The following is a 21115-nucleotide window of genomic DNA, read 5'->3' on the forward strand; positions in this document are numbered from 1 at the left end:
ACTGGGAGGCTGAGGCAGGAGAATCACTTGAACCCAACGGGGTGGAGGTTGCCGAGATTGCACCACTGCACTCCAGCCTGAGCAACAGAGTGAGATTCCATCTCAAAAAAAAAAAATTTCTCTTGAGCAGGGATTGGCAAACATTTTCCATAAAGAGCAAAACAGTAAATATTTATATTTTAGGCTTTGCAGGCCATACACTCTCTGTCACAGTTACTCAGTTCTGCCATTGTAGCCTGAAAGAAACCACAGACAATAGTAAATGAATAGATATAGCTTTGTTCCAATAAAACTTTATTTGCAAAACAGGAGGCCAACCCAGTTCACCAGTTCTTGCTGTAGAAAAAAAAAAAAAAAAACACTAACATGGCAATGTGCAAAAACTTTAAAGAGACAAGAGGCCAAGCATGGTGGCTCACACCTGTAATCTTGGAACTTTGGGAGGTAGAGGTAAGAGAATTGCTTGCGCCTAGGAGTTTGAGACCAGCCTGCGTAACACAGTGAAACACCGTCCCTACAAAAAGGTTTTTTTAACTGGCCGGGCGTTGTGGCTCACACCTGTAATCCCAGCACTTTGGGAGGCCAAGGCGGGCGGATCACAAGGTCAGAAGATCGAGACCATCCTGGCAAACACGGTGAAACCCCGTCTCTACTAAAAATACAAAAAAAAATTAGCTGGGCGTGGTGGCGGGTGCCTGTACTCCCAGCTACTCGAGAGGTTGAGGCAGGAGAATGGCGTGAACCCAGGAGGCGGCGCTTGCAGTGAGCAGAGATTGCACCACTGCACTGGGTAACAGAGCAAGACTCCGTCTAAAAAAAAAAAAAAGTTTTTTCTAAAAATTAGCTGTGTGTGGTGGCACACACCTGTAGTCCAAGCTATGAGGGAGACTGAGGCTGGAGGATCACTTGAGCCTATAGGTCAAGGCTGCAGTAAGCACTGATCACACCATTGCACTCCAGCCTAAGCGACAGAGCAAGGTCCTATCTCAAAAAAGAAAGAAAGAATATCTTCCCTCCTGGTTGGAGAAATGCAAATTATATGCTTACTAATAACTACCACAAGGCCCCATTATATAACCACAAATTAACCAAGAAACTTTTTTTTTTTTTTTTGAGATGGAGTCTCAGTCTCGCCCAGGCTGGAGTACAGTGGCGTGATCTTGGCTCATTGCAACGTCTGCCTCCCGGGTTCAAGTGATTCTCCTGCCTCAGTCTCCCGCGTAGCTGGGATTACAGGCACCCACTACCACATCCACCTAATTTTTGTACTTTTAGTAGAGATGGGGTTTCACCATGTTGTTCAGGCTGGTCTCAAACTTCTGATCTCAGGTGATCCACCCACCTCGGCCTCCCAAAGTGCTGGGATTACAGGCATGAGCTACCGTACCTAGCCTCCAAGAAACATTTAAGGTGAAATTCCCCAATGCCAGTAAACCTATGATAAATCAAGTACACACCACTGGTAACAATTTATGGGTGCAGGAAGTACTGAAAAGCGATGTGGCAATGCATATCAAAAGCTACAAAAAAAATGAAAATCCCTTTTGACACCTTGGAAATTAAGCTAAAAAGGAACAGGGGAAATGAGAAAAGATACAAATAACAATTTCACCTGGTCCTCTATGTTGCAGGTCCTGAGAAAGGCACTATACATTCATTACTTGCTTTAATTTCCATTTTCCGATAAGGGAATTAAGAGTAAGAGTCAGAGTCAGGCGTGGTGGCTCACGCCTGTAATCCCAGCACTTTGGGAGGCTGAGGCAAGCGGATCACAAGGCCAGGAGTTCAAGACCAGCCTGGCTAACATGGTGAAACTCCGTCTCTACTAATAATACAAAAACTAGCTGGGCGTGGTGGCACGCACCTGTAGTCCCAGCTACTGGGGAGGCTGAGGCGGAAGGATTACTTGAACCCGGGAGGCAGAGGTTGCAGCGATTAAGCCGCTGCACTCCAGCCTGGGTGACAGAGCGAGACTCTGTCTCCAAAAAAAAAAAAAAAAGAGTAAGAGTCAGAGAAGTTCAAAATTCTGCCCGGGCTGGCACAGTGGCTCACGCTTATAACTCCAGCACTTTGGGACGCCAAGGAGGGAGGGCTGCTTGGGCTCAGGAGTTTGAGACCAGCCTAGGCAACATAGTGAGGCCTCGTCTCCATGAAAATTCAAAAACAAAAAAAAATTAGCCGGGCAGGGTGGCACACACCTGTAGTCCCAGCCTCTTGGGGAGCTGAGGAGGAAGGATCACTTGAGCCCAGGAGGTTGAGGCTGCAGTGAGCTATGATTGTACCACTGCACTCCAGCCTGGGTGACACAGTGAGACCCTGTCTCAAAAAAATAAGACAGAAAACAAAAACTGCCCAAGTTCTTCAACAGGGAGTTAAATCCAGAACTTGTCTGCATCCAAAGCTTTTCCACAATAACACAATGACTTCCTGAGCATCAAAGGGCACGAAGATTTTTACTGTAGTGTCCTAGTATAGGGGTCAGTCAACTATAGCCCCCAAGCCAAATCCAGCTGCTGACTTTCTCTAAATAAAGTTTTATTGGAACATAGCCACGTCCTTTCATTTACCCATGGTCTGTGGCTGCCTTCATGCTATGACAGCAGAGATGAATACTTGAGGCTGAGACCAGATGGCCCACAAAGCAGAAAATATTTACTATCTGGCCCTTCACAGGAAACGCCTACCAAGAACACCACAAATGGAATTGACTGTCTTTTGCAATGGGAGAGGGGTTAAATAGCTGCGGCACATCAATTTGGTGGAATGTTATGCTGCCTTTTCAAAGAATTTTGAAGATAAGGAACGTGGATAAGTGCTATCATCTAAGCAGAAACGCTCATTCAAACGTAGATACAATGCAATTATGCAAATACATATATAGTGTATGCTCTGAACAAAGGCAGAAGTGGAATACCTACAAATTTAAATATTAAATGTGCCAAGAATGTATATTTAAAGGTATATTTTGTTTTCACAATAGTCTTTAATGTCGTTTTGGGTTTTTGCTTTTTTTTTTTTTAAGTTGTAGGAGGAAAGAGCGATTCCAAGAAACACAGATGCAAGCAAAGAAAAATGAGATGGAGTGGGCAAGATTCCCTCCTCGGAGGAAGCGGGGTACTGCCTGGGTGGGCAGAGGAAACACTAGTGCCAGGTCTCTGAAGGGCTCCCAGACAGCAAAATGTCAGGGCAAGGAAAAGAGTCCTCACTGCCCTTGCAGGCTTCAAAGTGCTCAGCCCCCACCCAACCTGCTCCCCTACAGGCTCTCCCACCTCAGGAAAAGGCAATTCTGGTTAGACGCGGTGGCTCACGCCTGTCATCCCAGCACTCTGGGAGCCCGAGGCCGGTGAATCACCTGAGGTCAGGAGTTTGAGACCAGCCTGGCCAACATAGTGAAACCCCATCTCTACTAAAAATACAATAATGAGCCAGGCATGGTGGCGCTTGAGGCGGGAGAATCGCTTGAACGTGGGAGACAGAGGTTGCAGTGGGCAAAGATCATGCCACTACAGTCCAGCCTGGGTTACAGAGCGAGACTCCAACTCAAAAAAATAAAAAATAAAAGATAAGGCAATTCCCACCCCTTTTAGCTGCTCAGGAAGAAAACCTAGGAGCCACCTGCCTCATGAAGCCTCTGTTGCCACATCACATTCCTAACCACCCCATCCAAAATTACAGCAGCCCTTCCCCTGAAGTTCATCCTCCATCCAGACAATTTAGTCGGATGGACTCCCAGCCACAGGCTCCAGACTAGACTTATGGTCCAGACCTGGCCAACCACCGTCACAGCGATGGGTCGCAGGATGACCACGTGGCCAGCCCGACTCTGGTGGGTCCGCCCCAGGACTCTGGCTAGAGCACTAGGGAAAGCAGCTCACTTTGTGCTCGGGTATTGCCGGGTTGGACGATGAGGTCCAACTGGTGGCTCTCTCGCCTCCGTGGAGGAGCGGCTGCCTGTGGATGAAGCCCACAGAGAGGAAAGCCGAGTTGACAGCCAGACAGAAAGATAGTCCTGATAGTCCTTTACCACGTGGATCCAGCTAAGCTCAAAGCCAGCCCTATAAGACACCATACATTCCCATGTTGCTGAAATCAGTTTGATCAGCTTCTGTCACATTCCACTGAAAAGAGTCCTGGCTAACACACTCAGCACGATCCCAACAAAATCTGGTACATTCATTCCTTTTGCTTCAACAGACCCCAATGGTAACAACCTTTTGATAAGTGATAGAGGATATACCAAATTATCATCCAGTGTTTGCTGAATGTTGAACCCCGAATTTCTGGCCAACCTCTGCTTCCACCAGAGCCCTCATGCTTACTGGCAGCATTTGAATTTAGTGTAACCACTTTGGAAAAATCAATCCAACTGAGTTTAATTATGTGCCAAAAAAAAAGGCATCAAAAGTGATAAACTCTTCGATGTCAATGCTACTTTTGGAAAATCACCCTAAAGACATAATCTAAAGGATGGAAAACTACCTTGAAAAAAAAAAATGTTCACTGCATCATTACTTTGAAACAAAAAGAAAGAAGGAAAGCCAGGTATAGTGGATCACACCTGTAATCCTGGCACTTTGGGAGGCTGAAGCAGGAAGATCACTTGAGGTCCGGAGTTCAAGATCAGCCTGGGCAATATAGTGAGACCCTGTCTCTACACCAAATTAAAAAGTTAGACGGGTGTGGTGTTGTACCTTTAGTCCCAGATACTCAGGAGGCTGAGGTGGGAGGATCACTTGAGCCCAGGAGGTCAAGGCTGCTGTGAGCTATAATTGTACCACCACTGCACTCCAGCCTGGGCAACAGAGCAACATCCTGTCTCAAAAGAAAAAGAAAGGGAGGAAAGAGAAGAAGAAAGGGAGGAAGGGAAAGAGAGAGGGAGAGAGGGAGGAGAGGCTAGAGGGAGAGAGGAAGATAGGCTAAGTTTCCACAACTAAAATCGATAGTTAAAAGTTGTACGACATGCAAAGTGGTGGATGAAAGATGGACTGTACAGTCCGTAAAAGTGATCAATAGGGAATCCATGGAGCAATGTGGTAAAGTTTTGTCCTGAAATGTTAATGGTGAAAAGCAAGAAAGCAAGATGCAAAGTTGTATGATAATAAAAAAATTACTGCAGCCTGTATCAGTATTTCTCTTTTTTTTTTTTTTTTTTTTTTTTTTTTGAGACAGGGTCTGAGGGTCTGGCTCTGTCACCCAGGCTGGAGTGCAATGGTACTTTCACGGCTCACTGTAGCCTCAACCTCCCAGGCTCAAGTGATCCTCCCACCTCAGCCTCCCGAGTGGCTAGGACCATGGGTATGCACCATTACACCCAGCTACTGTGTGTGTGTGTGTGTGTGTATGTGTGTGTGTACACAGACGGGGTCCCGCTATGTTGCCCAGGCTGGTCTCAAACTCCTGGGCTCAAGTGATCCTCCCAGCTTAGCCTCCCAAAGTGCTGGAATTACAGGTGTGAGCCACTGTGTCCTGCTCAATCTGTTTCATTCTTGCCCTCAAGGATACTTTTTAGACACTTTTTTGCTAATCATCCTCTCCATGAAAAAGTCATACCACAGATACAATGTACATATGTACTATATGCCTATCTGTGCTTTCTACGTCCAAGTAAGTTTTTTTTCTCTCCTGAGAACCAGTGTTCAACCCCTTGGGGGTGATATCACCCCCACTGCAAATATATGGCCTATGTATAGACAAGACAGTGGCAGATGGAAGTTGCTTTATCTGGAACTAGGCTCACATTGCCACAAGTTAGAGAAATCTATAAAATCTTGGATTTTAGTTACATATTTTAAGAGCTCTAAGCATTTGAGTTCCTATCAGTTACCTGGAGTCAAGCAACCAGGAAGCAGGAGAACCAACACCAGTAGGACCTAGTCCATCGCAGGTGGGGATCAACTGTTTGCTGATGGTGGAACATGTACTTCTTGCATTCCACCATCATAGATCAATCCAGTGCCTTCACGAGGGGGGGAAATGTTGATAGCATCACTTTCTACTTTGAATGAAAACCACAAAGATTCTTTTTTCATTCATTCTTTCATTCATTTCAGCTGATTCCTTATTCTAAGTACAAGCCACTGCCGGAGAGGGCCCAGTCAGTGCCAAGGAGAAAAATGTGACCTTCAACATTCCAGAAAACTAAGAAAGAGCAGCCGAGCACAGTGGCTTACGACTATAATCTCAGCACTTCGGAAGGTTGAGACAGGATGGCTTAAGGCCAGGAATACCAGATAAACCTGGGCAACGCAGTAAGACCCATCTCCACAAAAAAAAAAAAAAAAAAAAAAGTAGACCAGGTGCCGTGGCTCACGCCTGTAATCCTAGCACTTTGGGAGGCCAAGGCAGGTGGATAACCTGAGCTCAGAATTTTGAGACCAACCTGGGCAACATGGCAAAACCCATCTCTACTAAAAACATAAAAAATTAGCCAGGCGTGGTGGCGCGCACCCGTAATCCCAGCTGCTTGGGAGGCTGAGGCACAAGAATCACTGGAGCCCAGGAGGCAGAGGTTGCACTGAGCCAACATTACGGCACTGCACTCCAGCCTGGACAACACAGTGAGAATCTGTCTCAAAAAAGTATTTGTTAATTTAAAAAAATTTTTTTTAATACAAAGCTGCCAAAATATACATCAACATCAGGCAAGAAACAGCAGTAAATTACCCATTAAGCCCAAAATTCTGATATATGACGAATCTTTGAGCTCATCTGTTACACAAATTATTTGATCACTGTGGGCCTGGCTTTCCTCACCCTTCAAATGGAAATCTCAGTGTCTCCTGAAAAAACACTGATGTTAACGAGCATCTAGGAACTTAAGAATAAAGACTTACAGAAGACAAAACTTGAGTATAATAATGACTTTCTGGCTCTACAAGCTCTACTTTCCCAGTAACAGCAAACACGTATCTGAAAATCAGCATTCCTTACATAGTCTGAAGAGGTGGGCAATCAGGTATTCCCATCTACTGGGTTCTCTAAAGAAAAAGAAACAAATTGTGGCCACCATCCTACAGTAACCACCCCTACATGTCTGCAGGCATCTTTCTTCCTGATAATTTTTTTAGTTCTACATACATATAAGAATCCATAAATATTGTCTTGTGTATGTTTTAATTTGGACCAAGGTATATATTTTAGGTATAATTCTACACTCTGCTTTTTTTTTTTTTTTTTTTTTTAATTGAGATGAGATCTCGCTATGTTACCCAGACTGGTCTCTAACTTCTGGACTCAAGCAATCCTCCCACCTGGGCCTCCCAAAGTGCTGAGATTACAGGCATGAGCAATCACGCCAGACCCACCCTGCTTTTCTTACAGAACATTAACATTGAGATACTGCCACGGTCATGTGTATGAATCTGTATCACTGCTTTTAACATTTCTGAGGCTTTCCATCAGGTGACCACAGCACACTAGGTTTACCTACCCCCCAATTAATGGTCATCTTAGTTGTTTCTGGCCTCATGATACCCACTTATCTTGTGTATATATTACCTAGGGCCATTCCACTTCCTGGTTACTTGTACTTAATGTATTCAGCTTTGCACCCATCTAGCCTCTGACTCTACTCAAACATTTTCAACTCAAAAATACAGCAGACTCTAATTACCAATTTATAGCACATACAAGAGACTGAAAAACACTTTATGCCACACCAAAAGCATGCAATCAGCAGAGACCTGCAAAGGATCCTTGGGATAAATAACTGTTTCCTTCAACAACAACTGCAAGAGGAAAAAGGAGAGAGACTAAAGGGCAGCCTGTAGTTTAAAAAAAGACTCCCTGCTTCAAAAAACACCATCAAGAAAGTGAAAAGAGCCCAGGCACAGTGACTCAGGCCTGTAATCCCAGCACTTTGGGAGGCTGAGGTGGGCAGATCACTTGAGGTCAGGAGCTCGAGACCAGCTAGCTAACATGGTAAAACCCCATCAATACTAATAATACAAAAATTGGCCAGGCGCGGTGGCTCATGCCTGTAATCCCAACACTTTGGGAGGCCAAGGTAGGAGGATCACTTGAGGCCAGGAGTTCGAGACCAGCCCGGTCAACATGGCGAAACCCCATGTCTACTAAAACTACAAAAAAATTAGCTGGGTGTGGGGCAGTGCACCTGCAGTCCCAGCTACTCCAGAGGCTGAGACAGGAGAATCACTTGAACCCGGGAGGCAGAGGTTGCAGTGAGCCAAGATTGCTCACTGCACTCCAGTACTCCAGCCTGGGTGACAGAGCAAGACTCCAAATCAAAAAAAAAAAAAAAGAAAAGAAAAGAAAAGAAAATGAAAATGAAAAGACAAACCATGGAGGGGGAGAAAAATTTTGTAAACAATAAACCTGATACGGGACTTGTATCTAGAAATTACAGAGGATTCTTACAGATCAGCAATAAAAAGACAGCCTAATGTTAAAATGGCCAAAGGATTTGAATAGACATTTCTCCAAGGAGAATATACAATTGGTCAATAAGCACAAGATAAGATGCTCAACATCACTAGTCACTTAGGAAATGCAAATCAAAACTACAAAGAAATATCACTTCACACCCACTAGAATGTCTATTATTAAAAAGACTATTGGGGAAGGTGTGGAGAAACAGAACCCTCATATGCTGTTGGTGAGAATTTAAAATGGTGCAGCCACTTTGAAAACCAGTCTGACACAGTTCTTCAAATGGTTAACCACAGTTACTATATGACCCTGCAATTCCACTCTTCCATACATGCCCAAGAGAAATGAAGAGACTTGCCCCCGCAAACACTTGTGTGTGAATGTTCATAGCAGCATTATTCAAAACAGCTAAAAAGTAGAAACAACTCAAATGCCCATTTTTGATGCATGAATAAACAAAATGTATGATACCCACATAAAGGAATATAATTTGGCCACAAAAAGGAATGAAGTACAGATATATGCTATAACATGGTTTAACCTCAGGAAAATTATACCGAGTGAAAAAAGCCAGATACGAGAGGGCACATATTGTATGATTTCATTTATATGAAATACCCACAACAGGCACATCCAGAGACAGAAAGTAGATGAGTGGTTCCCAGGGGCTGAGGGGAGGGGGAAAGATGAATGACTGCTAATGGGTACAAAGTTTCTTTCTGAGGTAATTAAAACGTTGTGAAATTAACTATGGTGATATTTGCACGGTTCTGAAAATACCAAAAAATAAAAAATAAAAATAAAATAAAAAGGAGGTGAGGGAGAGACCTAAAAGATTTAAAAGACAAACCAGGCCGGGCGCGGTGGCTCACGCCTGTAATCCCAGCACTTTGGGAGGCCGAGGCGGGCGGATCACAAGGTCAGGAGATCGAGACCACGGTGAAACCCCGTCTCTACTAAAAATACAAAAAATTAGCCGGGCACAGTGGCGGGCGCCTGTAGTCCCAGCTACTCGGGAGGCTGAGGCAGGTGAATGGCGTGAACCCGGGAGGCGGAGCTTGCAGTGAGCCAAGATCGCGCCACTGCACTCCAGCCTGGGCGACAGAGCGAGACTCTGTCTCAAAAAAAAAAAAAAAAAGACAAACCAATGTGCACTGTTTAAACCTTACTTAGATTCTGAGGTTTTAAAATACACTATATTAGAAAATGTTAAGGCCGGGGCGCGGTAGCTCATGCCTCTAATCCCAGCACTTTGCGGGTCTGAGGCAGGTGGATCACATGAAGCCAGGAGTTCAAGAGTGGATCACATGAAGCCAGGAGTTCGAGACCAGCCTGGCCAACAGGGCGAAACTCCATCTCTACTAAAAATACAAAAATCAGCCGGGCATGGTGGTGCACATCTGTAGTCCCAGCTACTCAGGAGCCTGAGGCAGGAGAATTGCTCAAACCCAGGAGACGAAGGTTGCAGTAAGCTAAGATCGTGCCACTGCACTCCAGCCTGGGTGACAGAGCATGACTCCGTCTCTAAAACATAAATAAAATAAATAAATAAATAAATAAATAAATAAAACATTATAAGTGAGGGACAGAAGAAAGAGGAAATATTTCCGTGCCACTTTATTTTATCATGTACCAGTTATCAACCCCAGAAGTGGGGAAACCCACTTTCAACTGCATTCTCAAGAAACAATTAAAATATACGGCTGGACTTCCCCTAACATCTTCACAGACCACTTTTTCTGCCTCAATTACAATGTTTCCAAAGGAAGGTTTTCATCCTTAATGCTTTTTCCTAAAAAGTCATTTGTTGGTTTCCTTTTCTAATTTGTTTGGCTTTAGATATAATTTTTTTTTTTTTTTTTTTTTTTTTGAGACTGAGTCCCACTCTATTGCGCAGGCTGGAGTGCAGTGACATGATCATGGCTCGCTGCAACCTCCACCTCCTGGGTTCAAGAGATTCTCATCCCTCAGCCTCCCGAGTAGCCGGCATTCCAGGCACCTGCCATTATGCCCTGTTAATTTTTGTATTTTGAGTAGACACAAGGTTTCACCATGTTGGCCAGGCTGGTCTCAAACTCCTGACCTCAAGTGACCCGCCTGCATCTGCCTCCCAAAGTGCTGAGATTACAGGTGTGAGCCATCATGTCCAGCAGACGTAATGATTTTTTATTTTAAAATTTGCTGAGTTTTCTTTTTTTTTTTTTTTTTTTTTTTTTTTGAGACAAAGTCTTGCTCTGTCGCCCAGGCTGGAGTGCAGTGGCTTGATCTTGGCTCACTGCAACCTCTGGCACCCGGGTTTAAGCGATTCTCCTGCCTCAGCCTCCGAAGTAGCTGGGATTACAGACGCACACCACCAGAGTTTTCATATTATTTCTCCTTGAAAGATAAACTGACCAATTTCTATTGGCTTATCAATTTCATTTTCTCTTGTGCTAAAAGTAGAATGAAAGGGGTCCAGAAATGTGAGCTTGTGGCAAAGACTCCTTGGTCACATTAAAAGGAAAAGATTTTCCGAGAGTGCCTAGTCCCAGCCCAAATGAGAGTTATGTCTCTCATAACTAGGCAAAAACAATCCCACTCCTACCCCACATGAGCCCTTACAGAAACAACAGCAGACAGCTCTGAGATTCGGACAGTGCACCTCGTGATACACACAGTACCAGTCACTTTACCTGATGAATGTTACTCAGTCATTACAAGTCTAGGAGATGGGTACTACTACGTATCCTCATTTTGCTGGGACTCCCAGAATGGTCAAGTAACTTACTCTTAAATCACACAGCTTTATATGGCAGGGCCAAGATTTGAACCCAGGAAGTCTGGCTTCAGGACCTGCACTTATACCAACCTACCTCACTTCCTGCTGGAAGCCAGCTCATAACGTCTTTATTGTGGTATTACTAATATTCACAAATCAGAAACCATACTTAGGCTTAAAACCATTTGATTTGGCAACCAAAGGTGGATTATCTCCCAGGAAACTCCCCCTCACCAGGCCCCTCATTATTAGGACTGTCCATTTCACAAATCTTGCCTTTGAATAACAAACACAAAAGGCACATCACTTGTTTAAACAAACAAACAAACAACAAAAAAGATCCACAGAGATAACTTTAAAAGTTAACATTGAAGACAGCGGTATCCCTCGGCCTTGCCCCTCGCTCAACCTCCAGAAATGCCTGCGTGGAAGACAACGGCCAGGAGGGCTGGATACAGGGATTCCTCAGAAACAATTCCACCGTGAGGGAGAAACAGGCACTAGGAGGATAGGCGGGGCTTCCTAAATAAATCCAGATCCCAGAGTGGCTGGACAGACAGTCAGGGGAGAGCTGAGAGGCTTCCCTGAGTCACTCCCATCTCCACATACAACACCCAGGAATGACTTAGCACCACAACACCAATAAGACTCCTCAGAGGAAAGGAGGGTAGAGTCAAGGGACTAAACTTCAGAAAACATTGAGGATGAGCTGTCCACACCCACCTCCCTCTCACTTCCAGCATCCCCACCAATACCACCCCCTCGATGGTGAGAGGAAGAAGTTTGCACTGGGAAGAGCAAGGACGAAGTGACGGTCCCCAGATGAGCTGGGCACGGGACAAGAAGGGAAGGGCTGCAGGACAAGGCAAGAGAGATCTTAAAAGATAATGATGAGCCAGGATAAGACATGGAAAAGGATGGAATATGCAAGGATCATCGAAATGTAAAAGCCAGGACCCGACAGGGAAGCTGAGTGGGTAACTGGGAAGAACTGGTGATGGGAAGAGCAAAGCACTGGGAACACGGGTGGGAGGGATGAGAGGGATGGGGAAGACAAAGGGGTTGGAGAAGTGAGCTCCTCTGGGGACCAGGAGCTCCTGGGACACGGGGATAGTGGGGTCAGCAAACTAAGTGTCCAAAAAGACTCTGCCTGTATGGAAACCGCAGGGACTGGAGACCAGGGGCCTGGGTAGCGGGGATGACTGGGGATGGAGGCCCGGGAACTGCAGCTGGGACGCAGCAGGTCTAGGAGTCAGGAGAGACTGAGACCTGGGAGGTCTCAGAACTGGGGGTCTGGACACTAGGCAAAGGGGTCGCAGGACTGGGACGACTGGGGACAGCGGTTTAGGAGCTGGTTTTTATGGATGGACAAGAGTCAGGAGACCAGGAGTGCCCGGCGACGGGAGATCAGAGACCCGCAGGTGAGCAGGGGCCAGGAGCCGGGAGTCCTGGGAACCAGGGGTCTGGAAAAGGGAGCGACTGGGCGGGGGTCTGCGAGGGAGTGGGGCGCGGGGACCCAGGGACCGGAGTGTGCAGCTGCAGCGGCGGGAGCCGGGGCGGCCAGGGCGGGTGACAGCGGCGGGGTCGCCACTCACCGCTCATGATGCCGCTCCCCGGGCCGGTGCCTGCGCCGCGCCGCCGCCGCTGCCGCCTCTGCGGCCGCCGAGCTCCAGACAGGCCGGGAGACAGGAGCCCCGCCCCAGCCGCCCCGCCCCGGAAGCAGAGCCTGACCGCCGACAAGGCCCCGCCCGCCGACCCGGAACGTAAACACCGGCGCAGGTCCAGGTTGCGGGACCTGGTGTGAAGAGCGATGCAGAGGCGACGCGGGCTGGGGACTCCCGGTGGACCCGAGACCCCGCGAGGAGGTGTCACTGTCCCCAAGTCCCCAAGACGCCTCTCCTGCCCTCCTGAGGTTCCCACTCCTGTCGGGGCAACAGATAGAGAAGAAAGCCACGAGTGGTGGGCGACTTTGTCCCAGAGAGGGATACGAGCAGGAAAGGAAATAAAAAGAGAGTAACGGGACAAAGCGTGATCACAGGCAGATGGGCAATCCCGGAGGGCCTCTCTAAGGAGACGACTTTTGAGCTCAGACCTGGGTGATGAGACGAAACCAGCCTGGGAAGATCCCCAGGGACAGCGTTCCATAAGGAGGTGCAATTGCCAGGCCCCTGCCTGGAGGAGTTGACCGGAGCGAGGGGATGAGTGAGAAAATAGGCCTGGTGCGGTGGCTCACGCCTGTAATCCCAACACTTTGGGAGGCCGAGGCGGGCGGATCACCTGAGTCCAGGAGTTCGAGAGGGTGAGTGAGAAAAGGGTGGTGAGAGGGAGGAAATTGAAGAGGTGGAGGGAGGGCCTTGCAGGCCAGAGGAAGGAGTTTGGGGTTTTCTGCCTAACTCTAGGAAGGTCGGGGAATAGGAGGCTATTGCAAAAAAGGAAGCAGAGACCGAGCGCTGTGGCTCACATCTGTAATCTCAGCAGTTGGGAGGGCCGAGGCGGGCGGATCGCTTGAGGCCAGGAGTTCGAGAGCAGCCTGGGCAACATAGCGAGACGCCGTTCTCTAAAAAAAAAAAAAGAAAAAAGAAAAAAAAAGGATTCGAACAGAGGAGTGACATAGATTTTAAGATATGGCCCCGGCCGGGCGTGGTATCTCACGCCTGTAATCCCAGCACTTTGGGAGGCCGAGGCGGGCGGATCACAAGGTCAGGAGATCGAGACCATCCTGGCTAACACGGTGAAACCCCATCTCTACTAAAAATACAAAAAATTGGCCGGGCGTGGTGGCGGGCGCCTGTGGTCCCAGCTACTCGAGAGGCTGAGGCAGGAGAATGGCGTGAACCCGGGAGGCGGAGCTTTCAGTGAGTGGAGAACGCCCCACTGAAAAACAAAAAAGAAAAAGATATGGCTCCTAGGCCGGACGCGGTGACTCATGCCTGTAATCCCAACACTTTGGGAGGCCAAAGTGGATGAATCTCCTGAGATCAGAAGTTCGAGACCAGCCTGGCCAACATAGTGAAATCCCATCTCTACTAAAAATATAAAAATTAGCCAGGCCATGGTGGCGTGCTCCTGTAGTCCCAGCTACTGGGGAGGCTGAAACAGGAGAATTGCTTGAACCCGGGAGGCAGAGGTTGCACTGAGCCGAGATCCTGCCACCACACTTTAGCCTGGGTAACAGAGAGAGACTCCCTCTCAAAAAAAAAAAAAAAGAAAAGAAGATATGGCTCTTCCTGGGATGAGAATGAATTATAATGGGGGCAGGGTGGAGAAAGAGCAGCTGGTTAAGGAGTTACTGCAGTTGTCCAGGCAAGACATGGTGCCTAGCTGCAATGGTGGCAGTGGAGATGGAAAAGGTGATGGATTGAGTGTGAACACAAGTGTTAAACATTCACAAAAAATTTTTTTTTTTTTTTTTTTTTTTGAGAAAGAGTATTGCTATGTTGCCCTGGCTGGAATGCAGTGGTGCGATCTCGGCTCACTGCAAACTCCGCCTCCCAGTTTCAGGTGATTCTCCTGCCTCAGCCTCCCAAGTAGCTGGGACTACTGGCACCTGCCACCATGCCCAGCTAATTTTTTGTATTTTTTTAGTAGAGAGGGGGTTTCAACGTGTTAGCCAGAATGGTCTCCATCTCCTGACCTCGTGATCCACCCACCTCGGCCTCCCAAAGTGCTGGGATTACAAGCATGAGCCACCCCGCCTGGCACATTTTTATGAAGTCCAGGGTTTTGTCCCATTTTACAGATGGGGGGACTGAAGGAGTATTTTCCCAACTTGTTTTGCCCACACCCAGAGTGAAGAAATGTATTTTATATCACAACCCTGTACACATAAGCATACATTTAAGGAGATGTTTTAAAAACCAATTCTGTAGGTAATATATTCTCCTCTACTTTCTATCTTTTTTTCTCTAATGCTGAAGGAGACTTACTCGATTGATCCATAATAAGTCTCGATTGATCCATAATGACACAATCTCGGCTCACTGCAACCTCCGCTTCCTAGGTTCTAACGATTCTCCTGCCTCAGCCACCCAAGTAGCTGGGATTACAGGTGTGGCACCACCATGCATGCTAACTTTTGTATTTTGTGTTTTTAGTAAAGATGGGGTTTCAACATGTTGGCCAGCCGTGAACTCCTGACCTGAGGTAATCAACCCTCCTCGGCCTCCCAAAGTGCTGGGATTGCAGGCATGAGTCACCAAGCCCAGTCTGCAGCATTTTCTATAATAATGGAAAAGTGGCGTTGGGGCTTAGACACCAGTACCCGAAAATATGGCATTTTGACATGCTGGACTGAAGAAGCATCATAGTCTCTCTGGCCTCGCCCATACACAGCAAATCTCCCAAAGCCAGGATGAAGTTCCTTCATCTGCCTAAAACTTGGGACCCACCAAAAATAACAATTTTCCCCCTCCTTGTAAAACTAAGAATGTAACCACACCTGAACAAATCCTTTCGCAAGATAAAGACAGTCTCAGAATCATTCAAAATCTTTTTTTTTTTTTTTTTTTTTGAGACGGAGTCTCGCTCTGTCGCCCAGGCTGGAGTGCAGTGGCGCGATCTCGGCTTCCTGCAAGCTCTGCCTCCGGGATTCACACCATTCTCCTGCCTCAGCCTGCCAAGTAGCAGGGACTACAGGCGCCCGCCACTATGCCCGGCTAATTTTTTGTATTTTTAGTAGAAACAGGGTTTCACCGTGTTAGCCAGGATGGTCTTGATCTCCTGACCTCATGATCCACCGCCTCAGCCTCCCAAAGTGCTAGGATTACAGGCGTGAGCCACCGCACCCAGCCTTTCAGCAACTTTCAAAGGGCTAAGAGGAAGTTTTTCCCTTGGCCCCTACAGTGGAAAGAACCAAAGCTCAGCTATGGAAGGATAGCTAAGCAAATCATGTCTGTAAACCAAAAATAAAATTCTAAGCCCCCCAGTCATCTGAATGGAGCCCTCCTCTTGGCCAAGGGCATTCCAAAGGCAACCTGAAAAACTAGTTCAGACCATGATGGGAAATGGGAGGCAGACATGCCTCATGATAGACTCCTCCCTTTTAGAATTACTGATAGAATAGAGTCTTTTTTTTTTTTTTTAGACTGAGTTTCACTCTTGTTGCCCAGCCTGGAGTGCAATGGCGCGATCTCGGCTCACTGCAACTTCCGCTTCCCAGGTTCAAGCAAGTCTCCTGCCTCAGCCTCCTGAGTATCTGGGATTACAGGCATGCCCCACCACGCCCGATTAATTTTATATTTTTAGTAGAGACAGGATTTCTCCATGTTGGCCAGACTGGTCTTGAACTCTTGACCTCAGGTGATCCACCCACCTTGGCCTCCCAAAGTGCTGGGATTACAGGCATCAGCCTCCGTGCCAGCTATTTTTTTTTTTTTTTTTTTTTTGAGATCGAGTCTCGCTCTGTTGCCAACGTAGAATGCACTGACGCCATCTCAGCTCACAGCAACCTCCACCTCCTGGTTTCAAGCGATTCTCCTGCCTCAGCCTCCTGAGTAGCTGGGATTACAGGGGCCCACCACCGCGCCCAGCTAATTTTAGTAGAGATGGGGTTTCACCATGTTGGCCAGGATGGGCTCAATCTCTTAACCCGGTGATCCGCCCACCTCAGCCTCCCAAAGTGCTGAGATTACAGGCATAAGCCACTATGCCTAGCTTTTTTTTTTTTTTTTTTTAAAGATGCAGTCTCGCTGTGTTACCCAGGCTGGAGTGCAGTGGTGTGATCTCAGCTCGCTGCAACCTCTGCCTCCCGGGTTCAAGTGATTCTTGTGCCTCAGACTCCAAAGTAGCTGGAATTACAGGCACATGCCACCAAGCCCCGGCTAATTACTGTATTTTCAGTAGAGACGGGGTTTCCCCATATTGTTCAGGCTGGTTTCAAACTCTTGAGCTTATGATCCACCCGCCTCGGCCTCCCAAAGTGCTGGAATTATGGGTGTGAGCCAGGGTGCCTAGCCCAGTAGAGACTCTTTAAGTCTGGTAAGAAACATTTACAATCTGTTTTCTGAAGCCTGACACCTGGAGGCTTCATCTGCATGACAGAACCATGGTCTCCACAATCCCTTATGTTAACCCAGAAATCTTTTTTTTTTTTTTTTTTTTTTTTTTTGAGACAGTCTCACACTGTCACCTGGGCTGTGGGGCTGTGGAGTGCAATAGCGTGATCTCAGCTCACTGCAACCTCTGTCTCCCAGGTTCAAGCGATTCTCCTGCCTCAGCCTCCCGAGTAGCTGAGATTACAGGTGCCTGCCACCACGCCTGGCTAATTTTTTGTATTTTTAGTAGAGACGGGGTTTCATTGTGTTGGCGATGCTGGTCTCGAACTCCTGGCCTCGTGATCCGCCCACCTCAGCCTCCCAAAGTGCTGGGATTACAGGCATGAGCCACCATGCCTGGCTGATTCTAAATCTTTAAACAATAACTTAACTCTTTCAACCAGTTGCCAATCAGAAAATCTTTGAATCTAGGCCAGGAGCACAGTAGCTCGCGCCTGTAATCCCAGCACTTTGCGAGGCTGAGGCAAGCGGATCACTTGAGGTCAGGAGTTCGAGACCAGCCTGGCCAACATGGCAAAACCCCAAAGACCAGCCCAAAAATTAGTTGGGCGTGGTGCCGCACTGTTGTAATCCTAGCTACTTGAGAGGCTGAGGCAGGAGGATTGCTTGAACCTGGGAGGCAGAGGTTGCAGTGAGCCAAGATTGCGCCACTGCACTCCAGTCTGGGTAACAGAGCAAGACTCTGTCTAAAAAAATAAAAAAGAAGGAAAATCTTTGAATCTACCTATGACTTGAACCACTCCCACCACCACCCCACTACCCCATACCTGCTTCTGGTTGGCCTGCCTTTCTGGACCAAACCGTTGTACATTTTATACATACTGATTGATGCTTTTTGTCTCCCTAAAATGTATAAAACCAAGCTGTGGCCCAACCACCCCGTGCATGTGTTCTCAGAATCTCCTCAGGGCTATGTCCTGGCCATTGGTCACGCATATTTGGTTCAGAATAAATCTCTTCACATATTTTAGAGTTTGACCCTTTTCTTTAACATGACTGACCTAGCACACAATGATGTAGCAGATGAAAATGCTGGTTTTAGGCCAGGCATAGTGGCTCATGTGTGATCCCAGCACTTTGGGAGGCCAAGGTGGGAGGATCGCTTGAGCCCAGGAGTTCAAGACCAGCCTTGGCAATATAGCCAAACTCCGTCTGTACTAAAAAAATAGAAAAAATTAGCCAAGTGTGATGATATATGCCTATAGTTCCAGCTACACAGGAGCCTGAGGTGGGAGGATCATCTGAGCCCCAGACGTCGAGGCTGCAGTGAGCCAAGATCATGCCACTGCACTCCAACCTGTGCATTGGAGTGAGACCCTATCTCAAAAAAAAAAAAAAAAAAAATGAACAAGAAAACGCTGACTTTAGGCCAGGCACGGTAGCTCATGCCTGTAATCCCAGCACTTTGGGAGGCCGAGGCAGGTGGGTCATGAGGTCAGGAGTTGAAGACCACTGTGGCCAACAGAGTGAAACCCAATCTATACTAAAAATACAAAAATTAGCCGCGCGTGGTGACGGGCGCCTGTAATCCCAGCTACTTGGGAGGCTGAGGCAGGAGAATCATTTGAAACTGTAAGGTGGAGGTTACAGTGAGCCAAGATCGCACCACTGCACTCTAACCTGGGCAACAAGAGCAAAACTCTGTCTCAAAAGAGAGAAAAAAAAATGCTGATTTTAAATAGCGGAAGGCCAGGTGCGATGGCCCACACTTATAGTTCTAGCACTTTGGGAGGCCAAAGTGGGTGGATCACCTGAGGTCAGGAGTCCGAGACCAGCCTGACCAATATGGTGAAACCCCGTCTGTACTAAAAATACAAAAACTAGCCGGGCATGGTGGCATGCGAATGTAGTCCCAGCTGCTCAGGAGGCCGAGAGAGGAGAATTGCTTGAACCCAGAAAGCAGAGGTTGCAGTGAGCTCAGATAGTGCCACTGTGTTCCAGCATGGGCGACAGAGTGAGACTTCATCTCAAAAATAAATAAAGACTGGAAATGTGGCCGGGCATGGTGGCTCAAGCCTGTAATCCCAGCACTTTGGGAGGCCGAGACGGGCGGATCACGAGGTCAGGAGATCGAGACCATCCTGGCTAACACGGTGAAACCCCGTCTCTACTAAAAAATACAAAAAACTAGCCAGGCGAGGTGGCGGGCGCCGGTAGTCCCAGCTACTCGGGAGGCTGAGGCAGGAGAATGGCGTGAACCCGGAAGGCGGAGCTTGCAGTGAGCTGAGATCCGGCCACTGCACTCCAGCCTGGGCAACAGAGCAAGACTCTGTCTCTAAAAAACAAAACACAAGCCAGGTGCAGTGGCTCAAGCCTGTAATCCCAGCACTTTGGGAGGCCAAGACGGGCGGATCACGAGGTCAGGAGATCGAGACCATCCTGGCTAACACGGTGAAACCCCGTCTCTACTAAAAAAATACAAAAAAATAGCCCGGCGAGGTGGCGGGCGCCTGTAGTCCCAGCTACTCGGGAGGCTGAGGCAGGAGAATGGCGTAAACCCGGGAGGCGGAGCTTGCTGTGAGCTGAGATCCGGCCACTGCACTCCAGCCTGGGCGACAGAGCGAGACTCCATCTCAAAAAAAAAAAAAAAAAAGAGACTGGAAATGTGAGACAAGACAGATTTTCACAATGTTGGTCAGGCTGGTCTCCAACTCCTGACCTCAGGTGATCTGCCTGTCTCGGCCTCCCAAAGTGCTGGGATTACAGGCATGAGCCACCACACCCGGCCATACCCAGGAGTTTTTGTGTTCTTAAAATGAGTTAGTATAAGGCAGGTGTGGTGGCGGGCACCTGTAATCCCAGCTACTTGGGAGGCTGAGATAGGAGAATCTTGAACCCAGGAGGTGGAGGTTGCAGTGAGCCGAGATCACACCAGCGCAGTCCAGCCTGGGCAACAGAGCGAGACTCCATCTCAAAAAAATAAAATAAAATGAGTTAGTACAGGTAAGGCACTTACAACAGAGTTCAAGACCACCCTGGCCAACAGAGTGAAACCCCATCTATACTAAAAATACAAAAATATAGCCGGGCATGGTGGCAGGCGCCTGTAATCCCAGCCTGTAGAGTACACATTTAATTGTGTAATTATAGTAATGCCTGATGCTTTCATTAAGCTGGAAGCTCACAAGGCCAAAAACTACCTGTGCACTGCACACTGAATTTGTCTGGTTGATTCTAGGCTTCTCCTGTTTGCAGAAGTACATAGGATAAGTTAGCTTTCCGTTAACAATAAAGAGAAAAGGCCAGGCACGGTGGCTTGTGCCTGTAGTCCCAGCACTTTGAGAAAATTAGCGTTTTCTTATTCTTTTTCTTTTTTTTTTTTTTTTTTTTTTTTTGAGATAGGGTCTCACTCCATTGCCCAGGCTGGAATGCAGTGGCATGATCTTGGCTCACTGCAGCCTCTACCTCTGGGGCTCAGGTGATCCTGCCACCTCAGGCTCCTGTGTAGCTGGAACTACAGGCACATAAATAAGACTATATAAGGGTGAAATATGATTATTATAGCACACTCACATTTTGGGCTGAAAACAGTATCTCGTGCACCATTAACACAGTTTGCGATTACACATTTAGTTGTGTAATTATAGTAATGCCTGATGCTTTCATTAGGCTGGAAGCTCACAAGGCCAAGAACTACCTGTGCACTGCACACTGAATTTGTCTGGTTGATTCTAGGCTTCTCCTGTTTGCAGAAGTACATAGGATAAGTTAGCTTTCCGTTAACAATAAAGAGAAAAGGCCAAGCACAGTGGCTCACACCTGTAGTCCCAGCACTTTGAGTGGCCAAGACAGGTGGATCATGAGATCAGGAGTTCAAGACCAACCTGACCAAGATGGTGAAACCCCATCTCTACTAAAAATACAAAAATTAGCTAGGCATAGTGGCGGGCACCTGTAATCCCAGCTACTCAGGAGG

The 21115-nt window shown here is 47.4% G+C and overlaps 1 protein-coding gene across 6 annotated transcripts in view; it reads right to left on the minus strand.

Moving 5' to 3' along the window:
* SNX29 (sorting nexin 29) overlaps positions 1-21115 on the minus strand; it is a 588023-nt gene that overhangs the window by 564953 nt on the left and 1955 nt on the right. For 4 of the 6 annotated variants that reach the window (XM_031657931.1, XM_031657930.1, XM_031657932.1 and 1 more), the window contains exon 1: positions 12742-12849. The exons of 1 other annotated variant lie outside the window; for it this stretch is intronic. In XM_031657931.1, coding sequence (XP_031513791.1) covers positions 12742-12748 — 7 coding nt within the window. In that variant the 5' untranslated portion in view covers positions 12749-12849. Of the gene's footprint in view, positions 1-12741; positions 12850-21115 lie in introns of those variants that run through there. One more of the 6 variants, XM_031657933.1, reaches the window with a different exon arrangement.

This window comes from Papio anubis, chromosome 18 (genome assembly GCF_008728515.1).
Source record: "Papio anubis isolate 15944 chromosome 18, Panubis1.0, whole genome shotgun sequence".
NCBI classification, from domain to species: Eukaryota; Metazoa; Chordata; class Mammalia; order Primates; family Cercopithecidae; genus Papio; species Papio anubis.